The 26,610-nt window shown below is 39.6% G+C and overlaps 1 protein-coding gene across 1 annotated transcript in view; it reads right to left on the reverse strand.

Annotated features, from left to right (window-relative positions):
• Positions 1-26,610, reverse strand: part of LOC124616218 (probable 39S ribosomal protein L45, mitochondrial) — a 101,715-nt gene that overhangs the window by 4,535 nt on the left and 70,570 nt on the right. Inside the window, exons 5-7 of the mRNA XM_047144523.1 lie at positions 24,106-24,257; positions 23,961-24,009; positions 13,600-13,749 (exon numbers count right to left, since the gene is read on the reverse strand). Of these exons, the coding sequence (XP_047000479.1) occupies positions 13,600-13,749; positions 23,961-24,009; positions 24,106-24,257 (351 nt within the window). The remainder of the gene's footprint in view (positions 1-13,599; positions 13,750-23,960; positions 24,010-24,105; positions 24,258-26,610) is intronic.

A 26,610-nucleotide genomic window follows, 5' to 3' on the forward strand; every position in this document is an offset into this window, starting at 1 on the left:
AGAAGTTACAAAAAGATTGCTAAACAAGTGAACTTTTGGCCAAAAGGCCTTCTTCTGAGGAAGAAAACACACATTCATACAAACACAAATCACACACATATGATCACTGTCTCTGGCCACCGAGGCAGCCAGAAACAGTGGTCATGAGTGAAAAAGTTGTCTACCTCAGAAGAAGGCCTTTTGGCTGAAAGCTTATTAGTTTAGCAGTCTTTTTGTTATGCCTGTCTGTGACTCAAGTTGTCAGCGGTTTCAAACTTGACAGGAGTTCCTGCTGTCAGGGAATGCAGACTCATCCCAACCAGTTTCCAAGCAAACAATGGGAAGAGAACTGCATGCAATGAACATTTGGGTGATACCTCGCAAAAGGCAATTGCTCACAGTGGTACATAAAGCCGCATTTCTTCAGTGAGGCTTACAATGCAGACACCGTACTGTGTGAGAACAAAGGGATGTACCGACTACCAACACCAGGTCTGCATGAGTGACGAGGGGAATGAAAGGGAGGAGGAGTGGGGGAGACATCTTTCTCTGTGTGTGCTTGCATATGATGGTGTACACAAACAGGAAGCATCCACTTGAGAGAGAGAGAAGGAGAGAGGGAGAGCAAGTGTTGCCACTGCCTGAAGCTTTTGTTTGGGGGATTAATGCGACTTCCGGTCCGCACGCTGCACGAGTCGGCTGGCTATGCAGCAGCAGATGATGGTCGCTGGGCCTGGGCATGCAGGAATATGCCATGCAGCTGGCACGTGGTGCAGCCTGGTAGACGGCGTATGGCGTGTGCCTCATAATCGAAAGGTTTTTAACAGTGTAATTACCTGCAGCGAGTGTTTCATGATGGTACTCCCACAATTTGAATTAAAACACGTCATCTATTTAGTTACTTCTTTTCAATGTATTTTACAAGACCTGCATCTTCCCAAACAGCAGAGAATGATGAGCAACACAGATCCCACCCTCTGCAAACTGAATTTTATAAATAAACAGTACATCCTTTCCTGTAACTTGAATTTTCCTGTTGTGAGATCCCTCCTGTCCAGCAGAGACCTGTCGATTTCCAGGTGGTGGGTGGGAGGGGTTAATTAATTGATTGATTTAATTAATTAGTCAGTCAAACTGATAGAGTGGGAGGGGACTATTCAAATAACTCAGGCCTGAAAGTGTACTTGTATCAGCAAGGGGGAGGGGGGAGGATTGGAGGTTTCCAGAGGGATAGGCGAAGGAGGAGGGGAAGGGGTGGGATGGGGAGGGTTCTCAGAAGGATAGATTATCCCCAGCAGGTCATAAATCAACCCCCAAGAGGTCATAAACCACATAGCAGAACAAGGGGAGGGGATCATAAATCAATAAGGTTTGTCCCTGTTACCCCACTACTGTGAGACAAGTGGCGTGTCCAACGAGTTGCAATTTGTTTCTTTTCAAACTATGCATGACTCGAAGTATACCAATGGCCCAAAGAGCCATTTAGCCCACAGTGTAAGGAGGGTGATTCTGTGATATTTTAAGGAGTGTTTTTTTACCATGACATGTACCCACTCATTCCGGTTACCATGAACAAAAGGGAGTGTCTATTTCTACATCTTCTATGACTAAGTATTATCCTTTCCTCCACATCTTTATGATAAGTATGCTGTAGACACTTCCATCTCCCAAGATGATGACAGCCATCTTCAAAGGGCTGCAGATATACTTTCCTGGTTTCACAAACACTGGCAAATCCTACCTCACCTAAATGTAGCAATCAACAAACCCACAATTTGGTAGCTCAATGGGACCTAATAATCAAAGGTTGGCATCAGCTACATACTGAACAGCTGAAGAAACTTGTAGAGTCTATTTCTCACTTAATTGATGCTTTGCCATGGCTAGAGGTGGTATTAAACAGTATTAGCATGATGTCTCCTGGGGTGACTAATCTTTTGCCTCCTGTGCTTATTAAAGAAAAGTAACTACAGTACACCACAAAGAAAAATTATTGTTTTTAAATATAAACATTTACTTGCTGAAAAGGGCTACGGCAGCTCAGTTTACTATTCTAGATCTTCAATGAGCAAAAATTCAAAATACTGCTACAGTAACATAAAATATTTCAACAAATTCAATGTATTTCATGGCCTATGGGGAAACTATCAAATAATTAATTACTTTCTGAAACCTATTGGAACTGGGGTGTCATCACATATTTTTCATAACTAACAGTTCAACCTAGCCCTTACTTTTACTCACAGTTTGGCGAGATTTCTATAATTACGTTTGATGAGTTGGCACTGAGGATGCTTGCATATTACCTCTACTGTTCATCTTAGCAATCAGCATACATCTGTAGCCAACATGGGAAAAATTGGTTAGTCCATAGACAGCTTTAAGGCTGCGGACTGTTTTATACTTTCAAGGAGCTTTATTGCAGCCCAGAAAGGCTCTCAGTTAATGACTCTCACAAATTGTATGGCCTAATACCTCAAATGGCCGTTCTAGCTAGCATAAACAAATAAACATAAACAAATGAATCATGTAACAAACTGAAGAGCAAAACACTATTCTGATGCATTCATTTATGTAGTCACATTGTGCATAGTTGCTTTATAATTAATGAAGGTATTTCAAATCCATTTTTATAACTACAAGAAAATGTTTATTTTTGTCTCTAAACACATTTTGTTTTTACTGAAATAAAACATTATAAGTGATCTGCAATGAAATATATTTACAATTTGGCTTGCTTTGCAGTTTATTTGTTATAAAAGACGCCGATTTTACTTACAATGTTTTATGCCTGGTTTTCACTCACATCAAGAAACATTGTCTACTTGCAAGTTTTGAGGTATTCCTTTGTTTATCACTGTTGATTCTGACCTAATCCCACCTTGCTTTATGGAACTATGCATTTCTTGAATGCTGCATCACAATGTTTCTGGCTAAATATGTCTCATGTATTTTAAATATGTAGGATTGTCAAGTTTACTGCTAGCTTTTCCTTTATCTAAAAATGCCCTCTTTCTCTGCACTTCGTCATGTGTGTGTTATGCCATTCAATTATGTTACTCTGTATAAACATAAACAAATGAATCATGTAATAAACTGAAGAGCAAAACACAATTCTGACACATTCATTTATGTAGAAATATTGTCCATAGTTGCTTTATAATTAATGAAGGTATTTCAAATTATGGAGTAATGATGGAGTTGAAAATCCAAAGGGTGATTAGGTCACGGTGAGGGAGGAGACAGGAGGGAGGGGGGAGGGGGCATGATGGGTTGGGAAGCAAAAGGTGAAATGGAAGGGAAAAAGGCAGAGTGAGAGAGAGTGAGGGGTGTGAAAGAAACAGGTTTATTTATTTTTTATTACATGATTCTTCGTTTTCCAATTATTTCAGACAGTGTCTGGTTTCCACTTATTTATCTGGTCACTGAGTAACTGTTTACTGTGTTTTAAAGCTTTGTGTAAATGGGAGTTTTCTTGAAAAGGGGGGGGGGGAGGCATCAGTCTTTACTGAATCTTCATATCTTTTTATATTGTGCGTGGTCTATGGTCTTCCTGTTTAAGGTTGTCTGCAAACACTGAGTGGTTTGTACTGTATTTCCATGCCCTGATGTGCTTTTTATATCTTGTGTCAAATGCCCTGTCAGTCATCCCAATGTAGATTTTTTCACAGTCCCTGCTATTCAATTGGTAGATACCAGATTGTTTGTATCTTGTCTGGTTGTGGTCTTAGTTTAGAGACGTGTTTCTGTATTTATTCAGCTATTTGTTTTGTAGGCAATGTATATGTCCTTTTTTAAAATATATTACTTATTTTGTATGTGAGTTTACAGTGATAGGTCACTGCAAGCCATTTTCCTGTGATTGTGATGCATGCAAGCATTAATGTGATCACTCCATAGGTTCGACATCAACATACAATAACCACTCAGCACTAGCAGTGAAGTGTATATAGAGTGTGTCTGGGGAACATGGAAAATAGTGCATTCGTTGTCATAATGCAGAAATGGAGCAATTTATCTGATGTCCAAAATGGCACAATCTCTGGCTTTCATGCTAAAGATGGAAGCACCTTGGGCACCGCTAAGTTTGTAAACTGTTCACATGCACCCATCCCTGCTGCTGGCCACTGGTGACGAAAGCTGGCGTCTGTATGCCAGTACTGCAACTGGACGACCAGTGAGAGATGACAGGGGGTCCTTTCTGATGAATCATGTTTTATGCTCAATCAGCTTGAAATATCTGAAAACAAACATCCTGTAAGAATCATCAGAAGGACCCAGGACAGCGAAGGTACATGTCAAAGAGTATATAGCATACATGCATGGTTCAAAGAGCATGAGGATGAATTTGCCGTCGACCCCTGCCCACAAAACACCCCGGATCTATACCAAATCAAGAATCTATGGGACCACATTGATCAGGCTATTCGCGCCATGAATCTCTAACTGAAAAACCTAGCACAGCTGGCCACGGTACTCGAGTTAGAATAGCTCTACAACTCTGTGTATGCCTCTGCCCACCAAACTCCCAATTGTGAATCTGTGGAACCACCGAGACTGTGCTGTTCATGCTCTGGATCTTCAACTGAAAAACCTAGCACAGCTGGTCACAGCGCTAGAGTCAGCATGGCTTCACGTCCCTGTTGGTACCTTCCAGAACCTCAAAGTCTCTCTTCCTGTAAGTCTCGCACCAGTCCACGCTGCAAAAGGTGCTTATTCATGCTTCTGACAGATGGTCACAGTAATGTGACTGGACAGTGTATGTGTTAGCCTTTTTTCTGTTAAATTTATCTGCTAGTGCTTCTTTCTGCCAATTTTTAATGCTATTTGTTTTGTAGTGGCTAGCTCTTTTTGGTAATCAGAAGAGTTTAGAAGACTCTCATTAAGTCTGTTTAGCATGTATCTGACTGCCACTTTTTTGTGATTCTCCGGGTGGTTTGAGGCTGTGTTTATTGTTGTGTCTGTTGTGTAATTTCTGCATACAAGGGCTGTATAAAAAGTAAGGTGACTTTTCAAATTGCACACGTATCGTACATTCGATTATCGATCTTTATTTTGTTATGCTGGTACACATGTCCCAAACATATGTTTACAGTTTCAAGGTCAGACATGTTTTAGTGTGCTCAGAAATTTTCAATCATTATAAAAAATAGAGCAAAGAATTTGCATCAAATTTTGTGTGAAATATTTAATCAAGTGCTCTAAAACACTTGAAATGTTGACAGTGGTATACAGTGAGTCTGCTCCAAGTAACAAAAAATGTTTACAAGTGGTACAAGCTCTTCGAAGATGGCTGAGAAGATGCCATTGATGAACCTCGTTCTGGACACCCTAGCACATCAACAACAGATTATAACACCGAAGCTGTGAAGAAAATTGTTTTGGAAAATCGTCAAATTATCATAAGAGAAGATGCTGGGGATGTTGGGATATTGGATGGCTCTTGTCACGCAATTTTTTTATTTTTTTTATTTTTATGTTTTGGGCAGGAGATATATGTCAACAAAGTTTGCTCCAAATCTTCTCAATTTTGATCAGAAGAATCGTTGCATGAGCATCCTTCAGGAGCTGTCGAATGACGTCAATGACAACCAAGTTGCTCAAAAGGGTCATAACTGGTGACGAAACATGGGTTTACTGTTATTACATCGAAACCAAAGCCTAGTTGTCCCAATGGAAGCATCTCAAATGTCAAAGTTTTGTTCACAGCTTCTTTTTTTTTTTTTTTAAGTTACTGTGGCAAAAGCATCATGAATTTTTGTGTCGAGGTCGTGCGGTCAAACAGGAGTATTACTTTGAAGTTTTGCGCCGTTTGCGAGAAGCAATATGCAAAAGACATCAGGAATTGTGGAAAAACAACCCATGGCTTTTGCATCACAACAATGCACCTGTTCATTCATCGTTGCTGGTGAGAGGTTTTTTGGCCAAAAACAACATGACAACCATGTCTCAGCCACCATATTCATCTGATATGGGCCCCTGCGACTTTTTCCTGTTCCCAAAACTGAAGAGACCTGTGAAAGGACAATGACTTTCAAAGATTGGGAAACAGAAACTGCATCGCTGGAAGTACTCAAGACTGTACCAAAAAGTGCTTATGACAAGTGCTTCAAGAATTCGAAGAAGCTTTGGCACAATTGTATTGTATCTGAGGGGGATTACTTTGAAGGGGACAACATGAATATTGATGAATAGTTTTTCATAAAAATATAAAGTCATCTTACTTTTTGAACACACCTCCTATTTGAAAGGTATGGCTGTGATTGTCTTTTCTTAGGATTATATGTAGAAAGTTGAGTGTGTTTTCTTGTTATTCTTCTTCTACTGTAAACTTTATGTTCTTGTGAATGGTATTTATGCCTTTGTGTAGTTGTATTTTGTTTTAAGGTTCATCTAACATGCATATTATGTCATCCATGTTTCTGTATCAATAAATGATGTAGCTTTTCTTTGTTATTAGATCTTCAAATATAATTTCTATATAATTCATGAGAATAATGGCCAGTGTTCCTGAAATAGATGAAACCATGATTAAGTGTTCTTCTTATATATAGCATTGTTGACTGAATTCGAAATATTTTTGTTGTGTTATCAACTGTCATAATTTTATTGTTTCATCAATATGTCTGAGGTAGCTGGTTGTACGGGCATAAATAATATGTGTATGTGTGTGTGTGTGTGTGTGTGTGTGTGTGTGTGTGTGTTGGAGTTTTGGTTGGCATCTCATGTTGAGTGCCTGAGGATTTTTTTGTACAAGTCTCTGTTTCTCCCTGTATACCCTATGTTTTTGTGTTTCGTGTGTTTTCAACAAGTGTTTTAAATTTGTTTGTTGGTTTCATTTTAACTATTCTATGTTGTTTTTGGCGATAAGTTCTCTCTGGTTTTTTTTCTATGTATTCTTTTGTTTCCAGTAATGTCTTTGTCAGTTTTAGTTCTTATAATATTTTCTGCTTGCTCATGTATCTTTAGATTTTTTAAGCTTTGATTCATTATAATCATGTATTAATTTTTTTCCAATCTAGCAACCAAGCCAAATTGTAAATGCCTCTTATTACAGACCACTGATGATGTTTTATTTCAATAAAACAAAATGCTTTTGATGACAAACATACACATTTTCTTGCACAGTAGAGCGTCGATTATCCGAACGTCGGTCAACCGAACGACCGCTTAACCGAACTGTGTACTCACTCGGACCTGTTACTCTCCCACCATAGCATCCATCATCCCACTCACTCCCAAACCAAGTTTCCCACAGTAGTCACCGCACTGGACCACCGCTGGCGGAACATTGCTTCTAATGGCTTCACAAGGTGCTGCTGACCGGCCAAGCCGCCAGTCGCTGTGTTTCAACAATCAGCACACTTCTGTCGGCTTGGCACTGGCAGTAGAAGTAGCGGCAGTATCAAAGCTGTTCACAGCAACAGCTGCTCCAGCTTAGAGTTGAGGTGTGCCACTCCGCGCAATTTGAAGGATTGCGCGCCCCCAAGAAGAGCTTCTCACGGTGCAAACAGTCACCTTCTGTTCTCTGTTACGACCACTTGTGTGCTGCTGCGTGAAGAAGTGAACTTGACGATACAAAATGCTTAAACGTAAACGTGTTGTCCTTTCTATGAGGGACAAGTATGAGATTATTAAAAGGTTGGAAGAAGGTGAATCTGCAACCACTTTATCCAATGAGTATAAGGTGGGGAAGTCGACAATTACGGATATAAAAAAACAAAAGACGAGCATAGCAAATTTTATAGCTATGCTTGATTCTACTGATGGATCAACAAGCCGTAAAACTATGAAGCTCGCCACTAACACAGATCTAGATGATGCTGTTTACAAGTGGTTCACATAAAAGAGATTGGAAGGAGAACCTATCTCAGGTCCCATTCTATGTGAGAAGGCAATGCAGTTCAACAAAAAACTTGGAGGGCCTTCGAACTTTAAAGCGAGCACGGGCTGGTTAAAACGCTTCAAGTCAAGACATGGCATTCGTGAGCTTAAAATACAGGGAGAAAAGCTGCCGGCTGATTCTTCAGCAGCTGATTCTTTCAAAGTCAAAGTAAGGGACGTATTAAGGGAAGAAGATTATGCTCTCGAAAATGCTGACAAAACTGGACTTAACTGGAAAGCTTCACCGAGAAAAACTCTTGTTTCACGTCATGAATTTGCAGCACATGGTCCTAAAACAAGCAAGGACCGTATTACAGCTTTGGGTTGTGCTAATGCTACTGGAAGTCACCGACTGCCTATGTTCGTCACTGGTAAAAGTAGAAAACTGTGTTTTTTCAAGCACGTTAATATTTCAGCCTTGCCTGTTGTGTACACCACACAAAAGAGTGCCTGGATGGATAGTACGATTTTTATGAAGTGGTTTCTGGACGTTTTCGTACCCTCTGTAAAAGCTCATCAGCTAAAGAATGGGAAGAGGGAGAAAACACTACTTCTCCTTGACAATGCATCAACTCATCCGTCATGTGATATTTTAAATGAAAAAGACGAGTTCATAAAGGTAATATTTCTTCCATCTAAGGTAACCTTCTTATTACAGCTCATGGATCTAGGCATTATTGAGACTTTCAAATGATATTACAGGAAAGAATTGTTGCGTAAGTTATTGTTAGAAAGAGAAGAGGATGGAGAAGAAAGTCTCTTAAGAAATCATAAGAATATTGACTTGAAAGGCGCATCCTACATGATCAGCGCAGCATGGAATAGTGTAAAGGAAGAGAATTTGAAGAAAGCCGGGAATAAAATTTTGGACACAAGAAGAAAATTCACAAGGTATGTTTGAAAATGACGAACAGAATGATAAGTCCGAAATTCTCGGTCTGCTAAAAGAAATGGATTGCCACGAATGTGATGAAGAAGAAGTTCATGAATGGATGAATATCAATGATGCAGATCCAGGACACCAAATCATGCAGGACAGCGAGACTGTAAACGTCATCACTGATAAAGATGATGCCGCCAGCATCTCATCAATAAGTGCTCCAGAAAGTGAAGATGAAAGTATACCAACAGCTTCTGAGGCGTTCACTTGTTTAGATACTGCCTTGCAATGGTTTGAAGCCCAAGATGAAAGTGACCAGTTTCAGATATCTGTAATGAAAAAAAGTACGTGACTTAGCTGCTCGTAAGCGTGTAGGCTTGCTTAGACAGACCAAAATAAAGGATTTTTTTTAAACATTAATTTTGTATACTGTGTGTATTGTTCATGCAAAATGCGTATGTAATATGTATATATTTTTGTTTAATAAACTGTGCCACATACTATATATTCCTACTGAAGTTGCCTTTGTATGTTACTTTGTAATACTAAAAGATATGCCTGTTTCTATGAATAAATTTACTGTACAGTACTTCTTTTTGGCAAATATACATGTACAGTTTGATTATCCGAACAAACCAATTTTCCGAACACCCATGTCCCCCAATTACTTCAGATAATCGACGCTCTACTGTAGTTGCAAAGACAGAATTGAAATACCTTAGATAGTAATTATGACTTGTCATCATTATCATCATCATTTATGGCACATACACAGGCTATTTAGGCCCATGGCAGAAGACAAAAATACACAAATACAAAACACACATAGAACATATGAAATGATTACCACATCAAGTCCACGAATCCTGACAAAACAGTTGTAACATCACAGAAATTTATTACATATGTTTGCCGGTTTACGTCTGTCTTGGGAATCTTGAGTGCTGGCTGTTGAATCTGCTTCTTCCAGGGTCGCTAAGGATCTCTCTCTCCACATCGTTCGTGGACAACTTCTTGGGTGTTTACCAGTTGGCTGGTTTACAAATACTCTGTTAGGGACAGCGCCCTCTGCTCGTAGAACATGTCATGTCCACTGTAGCCTTCTTCTTCCAATCACTCTCCCAATATTAGCTTTCTTCAACCACTGAAACAGATCCCGATTGTGCTTTTCTTTCCCATCTTGCAGTTTCTGCATTGTATACTGGGCCATAAATTTTCCTTAAAATCTTCCTCTCAAACACACATTCCATTGTCTGTGTACTTGCCCATGTCTCACAACCATACAATACAATCAGTTGCACTAGTGACATGTATAGCAGTATCTTGCTTTCCTGGGATACGGCCCATGACTTATATAAGTGGTTTAAACTGTAGTACATCAGATTATTCTTTGTCAAATTTCTCTCTCTATCTCACTTTTATTGACACTGCTGCCCACAGGTACTTGAATTTATCAACTCTTTCAAAATTGTGACCATCTATATTGATGGCGCCCATATCATTTTTTCGATGAGAGACTACCATATACTTTGTTTGCTCATCACTGACCAGTAATCCTAGTTTGCTCACTTCTAGCATAAATCAAAAGGTATCTGCTGTCACCTCATTCATAGTTTCGCCCACAATCACCACACAATCTGCAAATGTAAGGATTGTATCACTTCCAACCATCTCCACCACCCTATCACAGCCAACTACACATCTCACCTTCTCCAGCACTATGTTGAACAGAACTGGTGAGAGAGGATCACCCTGTCTCAACCCATTCTTAACTGTGAAGGGTGCCAACAACTGATTTGCAAAGTGTACTTGGCAACTTGATCCGGTGTAACAAGCTGCAATCAGCTTAATGTACTTCATTGGTATGCTGAACTCCTGCATGATCTTCCAGAGGGCAGTCCGATTAATGCTATCACATGCCTGCCACAAATCAAGGAATATAAGGTGCAGGTCTTTATCAAATCCATAAAACTTCTCCATCATTTGTCTCAATATGAAGATGTGGTCGGTGGTTGAATATCCAGGGGTAAATCCACACTGGTATGCGGCCACAGTCCCACCGAGCAATGGTTTTAGGCAACTCAGAATGGTGTACACTTTATATCCTATCTCAAGCAATGAGATCCCTCAATAATTATGCACTTTTGTGACACTGCCTTTTCTAAAAATTGGGCATACCATTGCCTTTTTCCAATCTGCAATGATCTCCTCTGCTGACCATATTTTGGCCATAAGCTGTCTAAGACCTTCTATTACTGTTTCCGCCCCTCCCTCCCCTGTACCAAAATTATTCCACAATGATGCCAGGGCCTCCAGAATGGTTTTTATCTCATCCAGTGTTGGCTCAAGAACTACTTCTTCTTCTGTCCCTTCTAATCTCTCCAGTTCTTTTGTTTCTACCTGATCTTCATGATTCAGTACTTTGTCAAAATATTTTCCAAAGGCATGTGCTTGCTCCACTGAAGGAACCACGCTTTCTTCTTCATCCATTAGGATTAAAGTTTGCTGTCTATAAACACCTCTCACGAATCTTGTCCACTGAAAGAAGGATCAGGTTGCTTTCCTTGACTCCTCAATTTGTCTCAATAACTGTTTACCATATTCTCATTTCTTCTGTTTTATAATTCTGTCTGTTAGTCTTCTTTGCATATGCTATCTTTGTGTTGTCAGTGGGATTCTTCAGCCATTCTAATCTTCTTGTTGTCCTATCTTCGCCACCTCTTTATACTCATCATCAATCACCATCAAACCATGGCTTTTCCATTGGCTTTGGTTACTGTCCCAGTTCCTCACTTGCAGTTTGATTGACACCCTCTCTTTGTGACCGCCTTTTCTCTTCAACTCCACCTGCGATCCTGGACAATAGGCGAGTCATGACTTTTTCTTGATACCACTTGTACATTTGCAAGCATGTCTTTGGCATGACAAGCCACTGCCTCATTTCTCTTTCACGATTTGGTGGATAATTTCAGTCACAACTTCAGAATCACTAGAAGATGGTCAGAATTCATATCAGCCCTGCAAAATGTCCTTACTTCTTCAACACACCCACAGTGATTCCAATCCACCAAAATGTGATCAGTCTGGTTTTTAGTCTGGCAAACATGTGATTTTATGTATCGTCTTGCGAGGGAAATACATACTCCCAGTGGTCATTCTTCTATTGGCAGCAAAATTATTCAGTCAAGCACCACTTTCATTGCTTTCCTCATGTCGACTATCTAGGTTGACAATCGTCCAATTTTCCTCCTGCTTCCCAATTTGTGCACTGAAGTCTTCCAAGACTAGGTGGGCTGTATGTTCTGGTAATCTATCTATGACTTTCTCCAACTCTGCATAAAAGTTGTTTTTCGCCTCATCATCTGTGTCCTCTGATGGTGAATGGTAATTGACGAACAAATTTTTTATGGAGATGCATTTAACACTATTGTACATAAACGGTAACATTTCGACATCCACTTGGTTAACACCTGTACATACTTTGTCATGGACAGCTAAACCAACTCCTGAGGTCCATTCTGTGTGTGACTCATTGCTGTTAAAGAGGGTGTACTGATTACTGATCTTCATGATCCCTTGGGGAATTCTTGGAGGACTGTCACGATGCATTTGTAGTTACTGAGCATCTCTTCCAATTATTTAATGCCTCCTGTTCGACACGCAAGTCGCCGAAGTGGCATCACCTGAAAAGACTTGCACCACGCAACCGGTCTACCCAACAGGAGGCCCTACCCACATGACATTTCCATTACCATTTCTCCTGTCATGAAGGACCTGATGTTCCATGTCCCAATTCAAAAACCATTTCGCAGTCCCTTAATCAAGCCTTTGTCAACAACAATATTATCCATTTGGTATTCCTTTTTGTCACTTTCTTTGAGAGCATTATTTAAAGCTAGTAGGTTATCGGCCTTCTGAGCTCAATGACTGTAATGAAAATTAAATAGAGTTAGGTGGAACATGTAACCAGGCAAGTTGACGAACCAAGGAAATTTTTGCTGGGTTTTAAAAGGCAAGAACAGCATCAAGAATGATGAATTGAAAGATAGACAGACAGCATTAGAAAACATGCAGGAGCAATGTGGGTAAGTAAAGTTAAATACTGTACTCCACTGATATTTCTGAGCAGGCCTTTCTCCAGCAGCACGTTGTACGCCTGAGGATGATTATAATTTTAAAATTGGTTCTGTATCAAATACTATGAAATGACAGGTGATTGTATTAGTATCACCAAATAAGCATACTGAAATAAAGCATTCTCATTTAACATTTATCAAGAGCATCAACATTATAATGATCATTGAGATTTTACTCTATTTACTATGTGTTTATAATCAGAATAGCCATAAACCCAATCTTTCCTACAAATTTTAAGTTCCACAATGCACCTGAAATGCTACCCACAAACAACTACTCAAATATTCAGTCATATTGCAAGAACTAGCTATTTCACTGAAGTACTAAGTACAGATCAGTTGATAGAATGTGTCCTGAGGCATCAAGGAATCTTCAGTTTGGTAATGGAGGGAGTGTGCAAGACAAAAATGGTTGAAGGTGACTAAGGATTGACTACAGTAAGCAGGTTCAAATGCATGTATGTTGCACTAGTTATGCAGAAATGAAGAGGGTTTAGTACGGACTAATGCAGAGAGCTGCGTCAAACCAGTCTCCAGACCAAAGACCACAACACTATTACTACTTGAATGTCTCTGAAAGCTACTATAACTCTTAGAGGTGAAAATGTTACACACACAGTATTTCAAAACAATGTTAGTTTAATGTTATTCAGTTACCTGAATCTGAGATAAAATTTTTAACCCTTCACATGATAACATTAGGTATCAAAATTTCATTACCTGCTGAGTATGAAATCTCACAGTCACTTGTGCAAATACATTTTCCTTTGAGATGATGTCTGTACAACGAGCATGAACAACTCTTGGTGCTTCTAATGATTTAACAAATTTCCAGTGTATTGTTTTATCTTCTGAATTATGCTTAATTTGCTGAAAAGAGAAAACGATGAGAACAAACCATATGTACATAGAGAGTGTTTGGGGTATACGTACAGATATTGTCATCATTGGTACTTTAATATGTAGCCATTTCAGTGTGTTAATTGTTTTTTCTCTGTGTCTAACAGACACATAATTTACTACCTGATGTTTTCTGCTCAGTCGTAATTGCACCGTTAAGTGAACTACACCTGTCAATATAGAGAATCCATTTGCATCCACATTTCAATACTTCACCTATTGCCTGGGGAAAACAAACATTAAGGCTTGCTAGTGCCTTGTGTGCTTGGAGATACTAACCAACCTAAAGACATACTACTCATAATAGCTATAATTATTAATCTGCAAATGAAGTAAATATTGATGTAATGTTGTTCAGTGCACTGTCATCAGTCACCAATAAAAATATCTGCATTTATACTTAATAATACCCGGTATAATGATGTCCATCTAAGTCAGCAAAATCAGAACTGCATTCCACATAAATTATTTTCTATTGTTTGCTTCTTTTGATCTTAAACAAGTTTCCACACAAATCTTCCTTCCTCCTATACCTGCATTACACTGCAAAAGCCACTACACAGTTCACTGCAAGGAATATATCGTAGCTACCAGTATTAGTTATTCCCTGTCCTAAGCCATCTGCGTACTAAGAGAGTAAAAAATTACTGCCTATATGCCTCTTTATGTGGCCTAATCGCCCTTACATTATTCTCATGATCCCTATGTGAAATATATGATGGTGGCAGCAAGTTGGCTGCACAGTCTCTCTCGAATAAAAGTTCTCTAAATTTATCCAACAGGGTTTGATGAAAACTATGCCATCTTTCTTTCAAGGATTCCCACTTACGTTCCCCTAACATTTCTACTACACTTTCATGCAGACTATCCCATCCTGCAATATTTCTCTGAATTCATTTGATATCTGTTGTCAGGCTGTAAATGTGAAACAATATTCTAAAATTGGTCTGACCACTGTCTTATAAGAAATTTTGTTTACAGATGCACTGCTCTTACCCAGGTCCCTTACAATAGACCTGTTTTCCACTTGCCTTCCCTAATAACAATTTTATATGATCGTATTAATTCATATCAGCTCTTAGTATTATCCTTACTTCTTCTACTTTCTTTGCACAGTGGGGGACTTTGGCTTTAACAGTGACTTAATGAAAGGAGACTTATACATATTCAAACTGCAACAATGGTGTTAAGACTGGTGTCACTCCCATGCACTGTTCGCCAAACCATTTCTCTCTGAAATCATTACTAATGAAGTACTACTCCTTTTTTATTGCGGTCTGCAGCTTAAATTCCTTGCTTTACTGTTAAAATAATTTAATTGTATAGATAAAAAAAACTATTCACCAAGTGGCAACACATAAAACAGTGTTGTAATTACGCAAGCCTTTGGAGCTAGTGGCTCCTCCTTCAGGCAGATTCAGTCTTTCCTTTCAAAGAAACCTCCTGGCATTTGCCTGGAGCGATTTAGGGAAATCACTGAAAACCTAAATCAGGATGGCTGAACTGTCATCCTCCCGGATGCAAGTCCAGTGTGCTATCCACTGTGCCACGAATGGTGTCTTGTAACACTTTAAGCCTGCAATGCGGGATGTTTGCTTAAGTCTAGCTCCAAAGTACTACCAGGCAAAGAGCATGAGAATTATGTATCTAGTAAGTGAAATGTTATTCAGGTTTTTATGGCCCCAGGTTTATTATTATTTACATTTTATGACATTCATTTGACAACTCTAGCCAACTTTATACAAAGAATTTTTCAGTTTCCCGTCAGCCCAGTACTTCTTCATTCTCTCGGATCTCATCCTTCTTTCTTCATCAGAAATCACCCTTCCTATTATCTGTTTGTTGATTCTCATTTGCAGTCTGGTTTGTTTATCTGTCAGTTTCCTGATTTTGTCAATTTTGTTTCCTAGGTCTTCCAACTTAATCTGCAGCTCATTCATATCTTCCTTGATTTCTGTAATCCACTTAATGTTGCACTTACTATTCCACAATTTTTTATTATTCTCCTGATGATCCTGTTCTCTAGTGTTCTTATCAGATGTCCGAAAAATGAAATCCGTTTCTTCCTGATTGTACTCATTACTGGTTCTATTTCCTTGTAGATTGTTTCATTTGTAGCTACTCTCCAGTGTCCATCTTTCTGGTACGATTTGTTGATGCACGTTCTGATGATTCTTCTCTCTATTTTGAGTATTTTGTCTATTTGTGCAGTGTTAGTCGTTTTGAAGATGGTTTCACTTGCGTATGTTATTTCGGGTTGAGTGGCTGCTTTGTAGTGTTTTAATTTTGTTGTTATTGACAGGCTCTTTTCATTGTAGGCGTTCTTGGTGATATATTGTGCTCTAGTCAACTTGTTTATTCTGTTATGCTATGTTGGCTTTGCATTGAGGTTGCATCTTATAATTTCTCACAGATATTTAAATGTATCTACAATTTTTATTTCTTGGTTTCCTATGGCAATTTTGTTTATGAGTGGTGGGTCAGTTAAAATGATGACTGTTTTTTCAAAGGATATTCCAAGACCAATTTTATGTCTATTTCCTGTAGTGAGTTAACTTGTTGTTTGGTTTCCTGAATACAGTTGGACAAGAGAGCAAGGTCGTCAGCAAATCCTAGACAGTTTAAACTTATTTCTTGATGCAATAATTTACAAACAGCCATGTGTATCGTAGAATTTTATTTTATGAACTTCTTATGTGCTACCCCTTTCGGCATTACATTGATGCGATCTTCAGGCCCCTGTACAATGAGTAGAACAAATATACTATTATAAAAATTATATAGAACGTACGTTAAATTGACAGGTATCTATGTTAACTTTGTAAGTGGCTCAAAAGGACATATTGTATATCATTAAAACTATATGTAACATTACAGCAAATATGCTTCTGCCTATGTCACACTGTTGTTAATAGTTTTCACTGTTTTATTCAAATATAGCAATGAACATATGTAAACGCTATTATTCATAAATCCTTACCACACAGTTGTAATAGGTCATGCAACACAACAATCAAATGCACTGCATACAATCATATGTCCAGTAGAAGAATTTTTTTTTACATAATTAACTAATATAAAAAATAATAAAATAAATTAAAGTACAAGAAAATGTGACATAACCATGTCAGAATTCATAAGTTACATATGTGTAGCCTAGGTTGTATTATGATATGAATATAATAGAGGGAAACATTCCACGTGGGAAAAATATATCTAAAAAGAAAGATGATGAAACTTACCAAACAAAAGCGCTGGCAGGTCGATAGACACACTAACAAACACAAACATACACACAAAATTCTAGCTTTCGCAACCAATGGTTGCCTCGTCAGGAAAGAGGGAAGGAGAAGGAAAGACAAAAGGATATGGGTTTTAAGGGAGAGGGTAAGGAGTCATTCCAATCCCGGGAGCGGAAAGACTTACCTTAGGGAAAGACTTACCTTACCCCTAAGGTAAGTCTTTCCGCTCCCGGGATTGGAATGACTCCTTACCCTCTCCCTTAAAACCCATATCCTTTTGTCTTTCCTTCTCCTTCCCTCTTTCCTGACGAGGCAACCATTGGTTGCGAAAGCTAGAATTTTGTGTGTATGTTTGTGTTTGTTAGTGTGTCTATCGACCTGCCAGCGCTTTTGTTTGGTAAGTTTCATCATCTTTCTTTTTAGATATATTTTTCCTAGGTTGTATTATGTATGGTATGACAAATAGCTGCCGCAATACAAATGATAAAAAGTATAAAAGAGTTTGTCTTAAAACCCAATTGCATTCACAAATTAAACCAATGCAATAGTACTATAAAAAAATCATCAAACACCAGGTCACTGTAGGCACTTCATTAGAACCCCTATGTAAGCCCACCCCGCACTGTGCTGAGTGGATTAATGTAACGACAGAAGTGCCTCATATAGTCATAGTTATGAAGAAGATTCTCAATCTCTGTATATCAAAAAATGTCTATCTCCCTACATATAAGTTCTATACAATTATGTAGGATTATACCAAGTAGAATCAAACGAATAAAAAGGAAAGGAAGAAAAAGAAAAAATATAGGAGGCCACCTATAAGTCCAAACATAAACCTCAAAATGAAATGTATACCATCCCTAAGACTAAGGGTACCACCCAAAACCATGTCAAATCATTCTCAAGGTTGCATTAAGGCCGGGTGTAGTAACGAATGAGATGACTATCAGGATCTTAAGTACATCATCCAGTGTCATCTATTCTGTCTAATGACCTTAATGAGTTGGAAACTGTCTGCATGGGTCAAAATGTCACGGTACCTAAAAACTGGTCAAAATATTTGACTAGCTAAAATCAAACAATAATGAATTTATACTCATCAGCTAAGTGTCTAGGAAATGCAAAGCTACATCAAGTATAAAATTGGTTAAGTGGCAACTCAAGAGTGCAACAACAGGAGAACAGTACAGTAATCCAAAGGGGTATGAAAGTGATGTTGGACACATTTGCAAGTTATGGTGGTGGACAACTTCCACAGGAGGGGAAAAATTGTACTGTTGAACCATATGTGCATTATATTGGCAAATATCAAAATAGCATCTAAGTACAGTACACAAAATTCCAAAGTATTATACTAAAGTCCCCATGATCATCAGTATTCAAGTATTATAAGTATGTCATTTGAAGATGTATGGCATCATTGACCTAACAATATCTATAAGAGTATAAGTAATTTTGCTGGTACATCACTGATGACCTGGGTTGTTGTTTTGGGGAAGGAGACCAGACAGCGAGGTCATCGGTCTCATTGGATTAGGGAAGGAAGTCGGCCAAGCCCTTTGAAAAGAACCATCCCGGCATTTGCCTGGAGCGATTTAGGGAAATCACGGAAAACCTAAATCAGGATGGCCGGACGCGGGATTGAACCGTCGTCCTCCCGAATGCGAGTCCAGTGTTTAACCACTGCTGATGACCTGGACCAACAAGTTATAATGTAAGTCACTGCCTATTTATGCATACTGATATCATTAAATCTTGACAGGGTAACACCTATAACATTGTGTCTGTAAACTGTTCTTCCATCCTAGGTACCAGCTAACCACATACTCACTGTGGTAAACGCCCTCTTATAACTAAATTGTAGTAAGGTTATACTAACAACTAACAGGAAAATGTTATCAGAAGTAAGTCTAAAACATCATCTCTAACGTTACCATATAGATGTAAAAACTTACTGGCCTCAAATGTATCAGAGGCCAAGTAATTCAATGGGGATGCAGTGGTTCAATTAAGGTCAAATAATACAGATCTGATGCAAGCCAAGCACAAACACTCAACATATACAAGTCAAAACTGAAAACATAAAATACGTGAATTTCAGATAACAACCCCCTAACTTAGGTGTCGATGGCTATCTACACCTTAGTCTAAACTACTAAATACTGTCCATGTCACTTATATCTACATCAGGCGTTGCCATGATATTAAAAGTTAATACGCAAATTTACTAGGATTCATATAGGAAGAGGTTGACAGACGAAATGCAAATATTGCGTAAGCCTACTGCCCAATATGCCACAGTGGTGTCAGAAGTAATTGAACACAGTAAACATTATGAAAAAGTTGTAAGAAGAATCACCGCCTACAAATTTTTTTTGTATCGGGTGAGATATTTATACACCAGAATCTAACTCTCACACTACTTATAACCTCTCAAGCACCTTCTCTAATACATTACTACAATATTACGACACATAATCAAAGAAGATTGTAATTAGGGTGGTATAGAGTAAAATATATCACTCACGACATGTCATAGTTGTAAAATCGTTATACACGGAAGGAGCCATATAACTGGATCCATGAATCAAATCTAAAATACAAAACAATGGGGTAAATGATAGAGTTTCAAGAAGACATCAACACACTACGTTTTATGCTTGACATACCGTTATGCAACAGCTCTTGGTGGCCAGGTGACACAGACTGAGGCGGTTTGCAAACATCAATGTGTGGTCAAAGATGAAACCATCTGGAGTCAAAGGTTATAGGAAGCGTTGCTGGTAAGAATTGATAACATATCCAGGGACTATTAATGTTCTTGATATCAGAGTAATAGGTCGTAATAGTTTCATCTATCTTTTTCGAGTAAAACAGTGAAAACTATTAACAACAGTGTGACATAGGCAGAAGCATATTTGCCCTAATGTTACATATAGTTTTAATGATACCTGTCAATGGTTAACTTACATTCTATATTTTTATAATAGTACATTTGTTCTACACATTGTACAGGGGCCTGAAGATGGCATCAATGTAATGCCGAAACTGGTAGCACATACGGAGTTCATAAGATAAATTTCTACAATAAATACAGCTGTTGGTAAATTATTGCATCAAGAAATACATGCCAGTCATTGTCCCACGGTCCATAATGGATCAACGAAGAGTTTAAACTTATGTTGTCTTTGGGTCTTCCAATTTGGACGTTCTTTGGGTTAGTCTTGTACCATTCCCTCACTATGTATTCTAAAGCACAGTTGAACAGAGGGGTGCCAAGCAATCACCTTGTCTTAAACCTGTTTTAATAACGAATGACTCAGAGAGTTCCCCCCTGAACTTGACTTTTGATACAGTATTGGTTAAGGTGAGTTCTACCAATTTCATTAATTTTGTATGGAGCCCGAAATTTCTTAAGATTTTGAACATTGGAGGTCTATGGATACAGTCATATGCTTTTTTAAATTCCACGAAGGTTATTACAAGAGGTTTATTTCGTTTCTTGTAATATGCTATGGCTAATTTTAAAGTGATGATCTGTTCTGCACAGCCTCTCCAAGGTCTGAAGCCTCCTTGGTATTCACCTAATTCTTCCTCTAGTTGCTCTTTGAACCTCCAATATAGGACCCTGGAAAAAAACTTGTATGTGCAGTCTAAGAGAGAGATACCTCTGTAATTATCTGGGTTGCTTGTATCTCCTTTTTCGTGGAGTGGGTGGACTGTGGCTGTGGTTCAATGTTCAGGAAACTTTTCTGTTATCCAGATTTTTGTTAGAGCTATGTGTAAGGATGTTTGAACTATATCATTGGCATATTTCCACATTTCTGCAAAAACTTGGTCTTCTCCACATGCCTTATAATTTTTCATCTCTCTGAGTGCTGTTTCCACCTCTTGGATTGTTGGAGGATTTATGAAATCAGGTGGAGTCTTGATAGGTGTGTCTGTATTAATTGCTAAAAGTTCCTGGGGTTCTTCACAATTCAATAGTTTACTAAATGTTTTTGCCATGATTTTGACATTTTCCATGTCATTATGTGCCATTTTTCCATCTTCACTTTTCAGCATTAACATGGGAGGGGCAAATTTTTGTAACTGTCTTCCAAACATTTTGTAAAAGTCTCTGGAATTGGTTTTGTGGTTATTTTCTTCTACTGAGTCAATTAGATCTTTCTGTGATTGTCTCTTGGTTTGCCTGATAATTTGTGTGAACTTTTTCCTTATATTTTTGAGACTGGTTGCATTTTCTTCTGTTTTGTGTGTTTGAAATTCGAACCATGCATGATGTCTTTCTTCATGAATTTTGTCACATTCTGAGTTCCACCAGACATGTCTTTTATGTGGGTTCAACGGGGATAAATTTTCTGCTTGTTGCCTGAGAATTTGAACTCATGTTTAATAAAACAAAATGCACTCTATTATCATGAGTCAACACTGAAAACATTAATGACATGAAATTGTATGATCTCTAGAGTTCTTACACAAACACTGCACATAAATAATTTGAGACTTTCAGAAAGCTATCAATGTTGTCAGTCTTCTTTTTGGTGAAATGTTACCTTCACCCTTATTTACATTCCACCAAGAACTTTCCATATGTGCACACATTGCACTAATAAGGTTTTGTTCATTAATAACAACTCCATAGAGCTATTGGCATTAAGAAATGGTTGTGCAGCTTAGCATTTTAACAGCAATAAAATTCTGTCCTACCCTATGGTGTACTATCTACAGGTGCTTGTTGTCCCACAGTAAAACAGTTAAAACCAGCCAAAATTTTTATGTCTTTCATTTTGTCAAAATTCCACAGTTTTAACCAGCAACTTCCCCTAAAATGAAACTGCAACTCTTTGGTAGTGTATTTACTTGTGTTGACCCATCTGATAGATAAAAAGTGTGTGACATATCACAGATCTCAAACCTGGATCCATGTTCACATCTATGCCCAGCATACAGTTTTAATCTGTCACATGAGGCATACAACTTTCTTTCACTTCATATTTTAGAAGTTTCAAATCATATTATGACATTTATTATTACAGCCTTTTTTTAAGTTTGTCCTTTCACACTAGTGGCACATTTTTCCTCTTCAAATACACTCCTGGAAATGGAAAAAAGAACACACTGACACCGGTGTGTCAGAACCACCATACTTGCTCCGGACACTGCGAGAGGGCTGTACAAGCAATGATCACACGCACGGCACAGCGGACACACCAGGAACCGCGGTGTTGGCCGTCGAATGGCGCTAGCTGCGCAGCATTTGTGCACCGCCGCCATCAGTGTCAGCCAGTTTGCCGTGGCATACGGAGCTCCATCGCAGTCTTTAACACTGGTAGGATGCCGCGACAGCATGGACGTGAACCGTATGTGCAGTTGACTGACTTTGAGCGAGGGCGTATAGTGGGCATGCGGGAGGCCGGGTGGACGTACCGCCGAATTGCTCAACACGTGGGGCGTGAGGTCTCCACAGTACATCGATGTTGTCGCCAGTGGTCGGCGGAAGGTGCACGTCCCCTTCGACCTGGGACCGGACCACAGCGACGCACGGATGCACGCCAAGACCGTAGGATCCTACGCAGTGCCGTAGGGGACCGCACCGCCACTTCCCAGCAAATTAGGGACACTGTTGCTCCTGGGGTATCGGCGAGGACCATTCGCAACCGTCTCCATGAAGCTGGGCTACGGTCCCGCACACCGTTAGGCCGTCTTCCGCTCACGCCCCAACATCGTGCAGCCCGCCTCCAGTGGTGTCGCGACAGGCGTGAATGGAGGGACGAATGGAGACGTGTCGTCTTCAGCGATGAGAGTCGCTTCTGCCTTGGTGCCAATGATGGTCGTATGCGTGTTTGGCGCCGTGCAGGTGAGCGCCACAATCAGGACTGCATACGACCGAGGCACACAGGGCCAACACCCGGCATCATGGTGTGGGGAGCGATCTCCTACACTGGCCGTACACCACTGGTGATCGTCGAGGGGACACTGAATAGTGCACGGTACATCCAAACCGTCATCGAACCCATCGTTCTACCATTCCTAGACCGGTAAGGGAACTTGCTGTTCCAACAGGACAATGCACGTCCGCATGTATCCCGTGCCACCCAACGTGCTCTAGAAGGTGTAAGCCAACTACCCTGGCCAGCAAGATCTCCGGATCTGTCCCCCATTGAGCATGTTTGGGACTGGATGAAGCGTCGTCTCACGCGGTCTGCACGTCCAGCACGAACGCTGGTCCAACTGAGGCGCCAGGTGGAAATGGCATGGCAAGCCGTTCCACAGGACTACATCCAGCATCTCTACGATCGTCTCCATGGAGAATAGCAGCCTGCATTGCTGCGAAAGGTGGATATACACTGTACTAGTGCCGACATTGTGCATGCTCTGTTGCCTGTGTCTATGTGCCTGTGGTTCTGTCAGTGTGATCATGTGATGTATCTGACCCCAGGAATGTGTCAATAAAGTTTCCCCTTCCTGGGACAATGAATTCACGGTGTTCTTATTTCAATTTCCAGGAGTGTATTTACTCCTTTCTTCTTTCTTGCTCTCTTTTTTGCTACCTGCAGACTACTGTCAAAATTTATTATTTGCATTTTACTTTCTTTTCACGCTTCACTGATCATCTTATGCAATTGGTGTAGATCACATCAGCAAACTTTTAATTGAAAGAGATACATGACCAGTTAAAGTAAGATTATAAATTATCTGGAAACTTAGAAATTTCAGATAGGCAAAATAAATATACTTAGATGTATCTACTAGATACTCTGCTATTTCACTCTAGAGTGAAATTCTAGCCAAAATGAATAATGAGATTCAAAAATTCAACCTCTGTGTGTTCCATAAGTTTCTAGATAAACAGAAAAAAACGAGATTTCAAATGAGTCTATTTAGCACAAAAAAAAGAAAAATGAAAAAAAAGAACAAGTTTTCTATTGTACTCACTGGATAGGCACGTTCAGTAACAAACTGTTGTAACTTCACAAAATCCTTGCTGTATAGACAGAAAATAAAACAACTTTAGTGTATTGTTACATATTGGGGTCTTGTGTTTTAAAACTATGATATAATACTGTCTGCACATTTTTACCTTGCCATGCAGTTGTGAGCATTTATGTAAATTTCTTGTGCAGCATCTGTGAAGACCTGAGTGTTGAACTCTTCTTCAAAGGAGCGGATCTTACGAATGGCCATCATTGACTTGCTTTTCTTTTCAACCATTTCAAATTTTTGCTTTGCTCCCTAAAACACAACACCCAGAAGCTGAAAAGCTGTAATGTTTTGGGTACCAACCTGTACGCTGTGTTAACAGATATACGTGTCATTAAAATTTCCTGGAGTTATATACTTCAAATCAAATAATGTGTTCTATCACAATGGTGCGCACATAAGAAGGCAGGTAGTGGGGCGATGTGTACTGGTGAGGAGCAGTGTACCCTGCTATGCTCCAGCCAACACTGTCATTCTGCTGCGTCTACCTGTACTGTGCACTTCAAAGTGTGTACTGTTCACTTAGTGTCTTTTATGTTAATATATGTATGGTGAGGGCATTTTGTCAGCCACTTTTGAATTCTTTTATGGGTGGCATAAAGCAAGCACACCAAATATTTCATTAAGAAGTGACAGTGATATTTTTCTGAACATGTACACTCATCTAGGAAGAGTCAGAAGCAGCAACAGTTGCCCAGTGTCGCACTTACTTCAGTGTTGCCAGTTACCAGGGTAGGTGACAGCTGGGGTATGTGGGATGACGGGAGGCGGAGAGCGCACTGCCCATGCCGCAATGTATTCTCCATCCCTCTCTGTGCAGAACCCATCATTCAGCTGCCTTCTTAGTTGCACACGACTACAACAATATGCAGTGTAGATAAAAGAAAATTATAGATCTTTTGTTGTTTACAGCCCCCCCTCCCCCACCCCTCTCTCTCTCTCTCTCTCTCTCTCTCTCTCTCTCTCTCTCTCTTTCTCCCTTTCCCCCTGTCCTTCCAAATTACTCTTCTGCAACATATCTATCCACATTTTTACCTGGATTCTGCAAATCACCATGAAGTGCATGGTACAGGGTACTTACAACGGCAACATTTATCTCAATTTGTGCCGGGGGGTGGGGTGGGGGTGGGGGTGGGGGGAGGATGGAGGAATAATTGTTTAACAGCATCTGGATCACTTTAATTAGGTCCACTCTTGTCTTTGAGATCCCTATGAGAGACCAATATGTATTGTGTAGTAATATATTCAAAGCTTTGTAAGTAAGCTTTCATGGTGTACTCTGCATCATCTTAATGTATCTGCCAATTCAGTTTTATCAGCATCTTCGTGATGCTCTGCCATGGATCAAATGAACCTGCGACTGTTCATTCATGCTGTCCTTCTTTGTATATGTTCAATATCCCCTGTCAGATCTATTTCTTACAGGTCTCACACACTTAAGCAGTAATCTAGTATTTAATGCACAAGTGTTTTGTAAGCAATTGCCACTATATACTGATTTAATCCCCCCCCCCCATGAACCATGGACCTTGCCGTTGGCAGGGAGGCTTGAGTGCCTCAACGATACAGATAGCAGTAGCGTAGGTGCAACCACAATGGCGGGGTATCTGTTGAGAGGCCAGACAAATGTGTGGTTCCTGAAGAGGGGCAGCAGCCTTTTCAGTAGTTGCAGAGGCAACAGTCTGGATGATTGACTGATCTGGCCTTGTAACACTAACCAAAATGGCCTTGCTGTTCTGGTACTGCGAACGGCTGAAAGCAAGGGGAAACTACAGCCGTAATTTTTCCTGAGGGCATGCAGCTTTACTGTATGATTAGATGATGATGGCGTCCTCTTGGGTAAAATATTCCGGAGGTAAAATAGTCCCCCTTTCGGATCTCCGGGAGGGGACTACTCAAGAGAACATTGTTATCAGGAGAAAGAAAACTGGCGTTCTACAGATCGGAGCGTGGAATGTCAGATCCCTTAATCGGGCAGGTAGGTTAGAAAATTTAAAAAGGGAAATGGATAGGTTAAAGTTAGATAAGTGGGAATTAGTGAAGTTCGGTGGCAGGAGGAACAAGACTTCTGGTCAGGTGAATACAGGGTTATACACACAAAATCAAATAGGGGTAATGCAGGAGTAGGTTTAATAACGAGTAAAAAAAAACAGGTGTACAGGTAAGCTACTACAAATAGCATAGTGAACGCATTATTGTGGCCCGGATAGACATGAAGCCCACGCCTACTATAGTAGTACAAGTTTATATGCCAACTAGCTCTGCAGATGACGAAGAAATTGACGAAATGTATGATGAGGTAAAAGAAATTATTCAGGTAGTGAAGGGAGACAAAAATTTAATAGTCATGGGTGACTAGAATTCGTCAGTAGGAAAAGGGAGAGAAGGAAACATAGTAGGTTAATATGGATTGGGGCTAAGAAATGAAAGAGGAAGCCGCCTGGTAGAATTTTGCACAGAGCATAACTTAATCATAGCTAATACTTGGTTTAAGAATCATGAAAGAAGGTTGTATACATGGAAGAACACTGGAGATACTAAAAGGTATCAGATAGATTATATAATGGTAAGACAGAGATTTAGGAACCAGGTTTTAAATTGTAAG

The sequence above is a fragment of the Schistocerca americana genome, chromosome 1, assembly GCF_021461395.2.
Source record: "Schistocerca americana isolate TAMUIC-IGC-003095 chromosome 1, iqSchAmer2.1, whole genome shotgun sequence".
In the NCBI taxonomy this organism is placed as follows: Eukaryota; Metazoa; Arthropoda; class Insecta; order Orthoptera; family Acrididae; genus Schistocerca; species Schistocerca americana.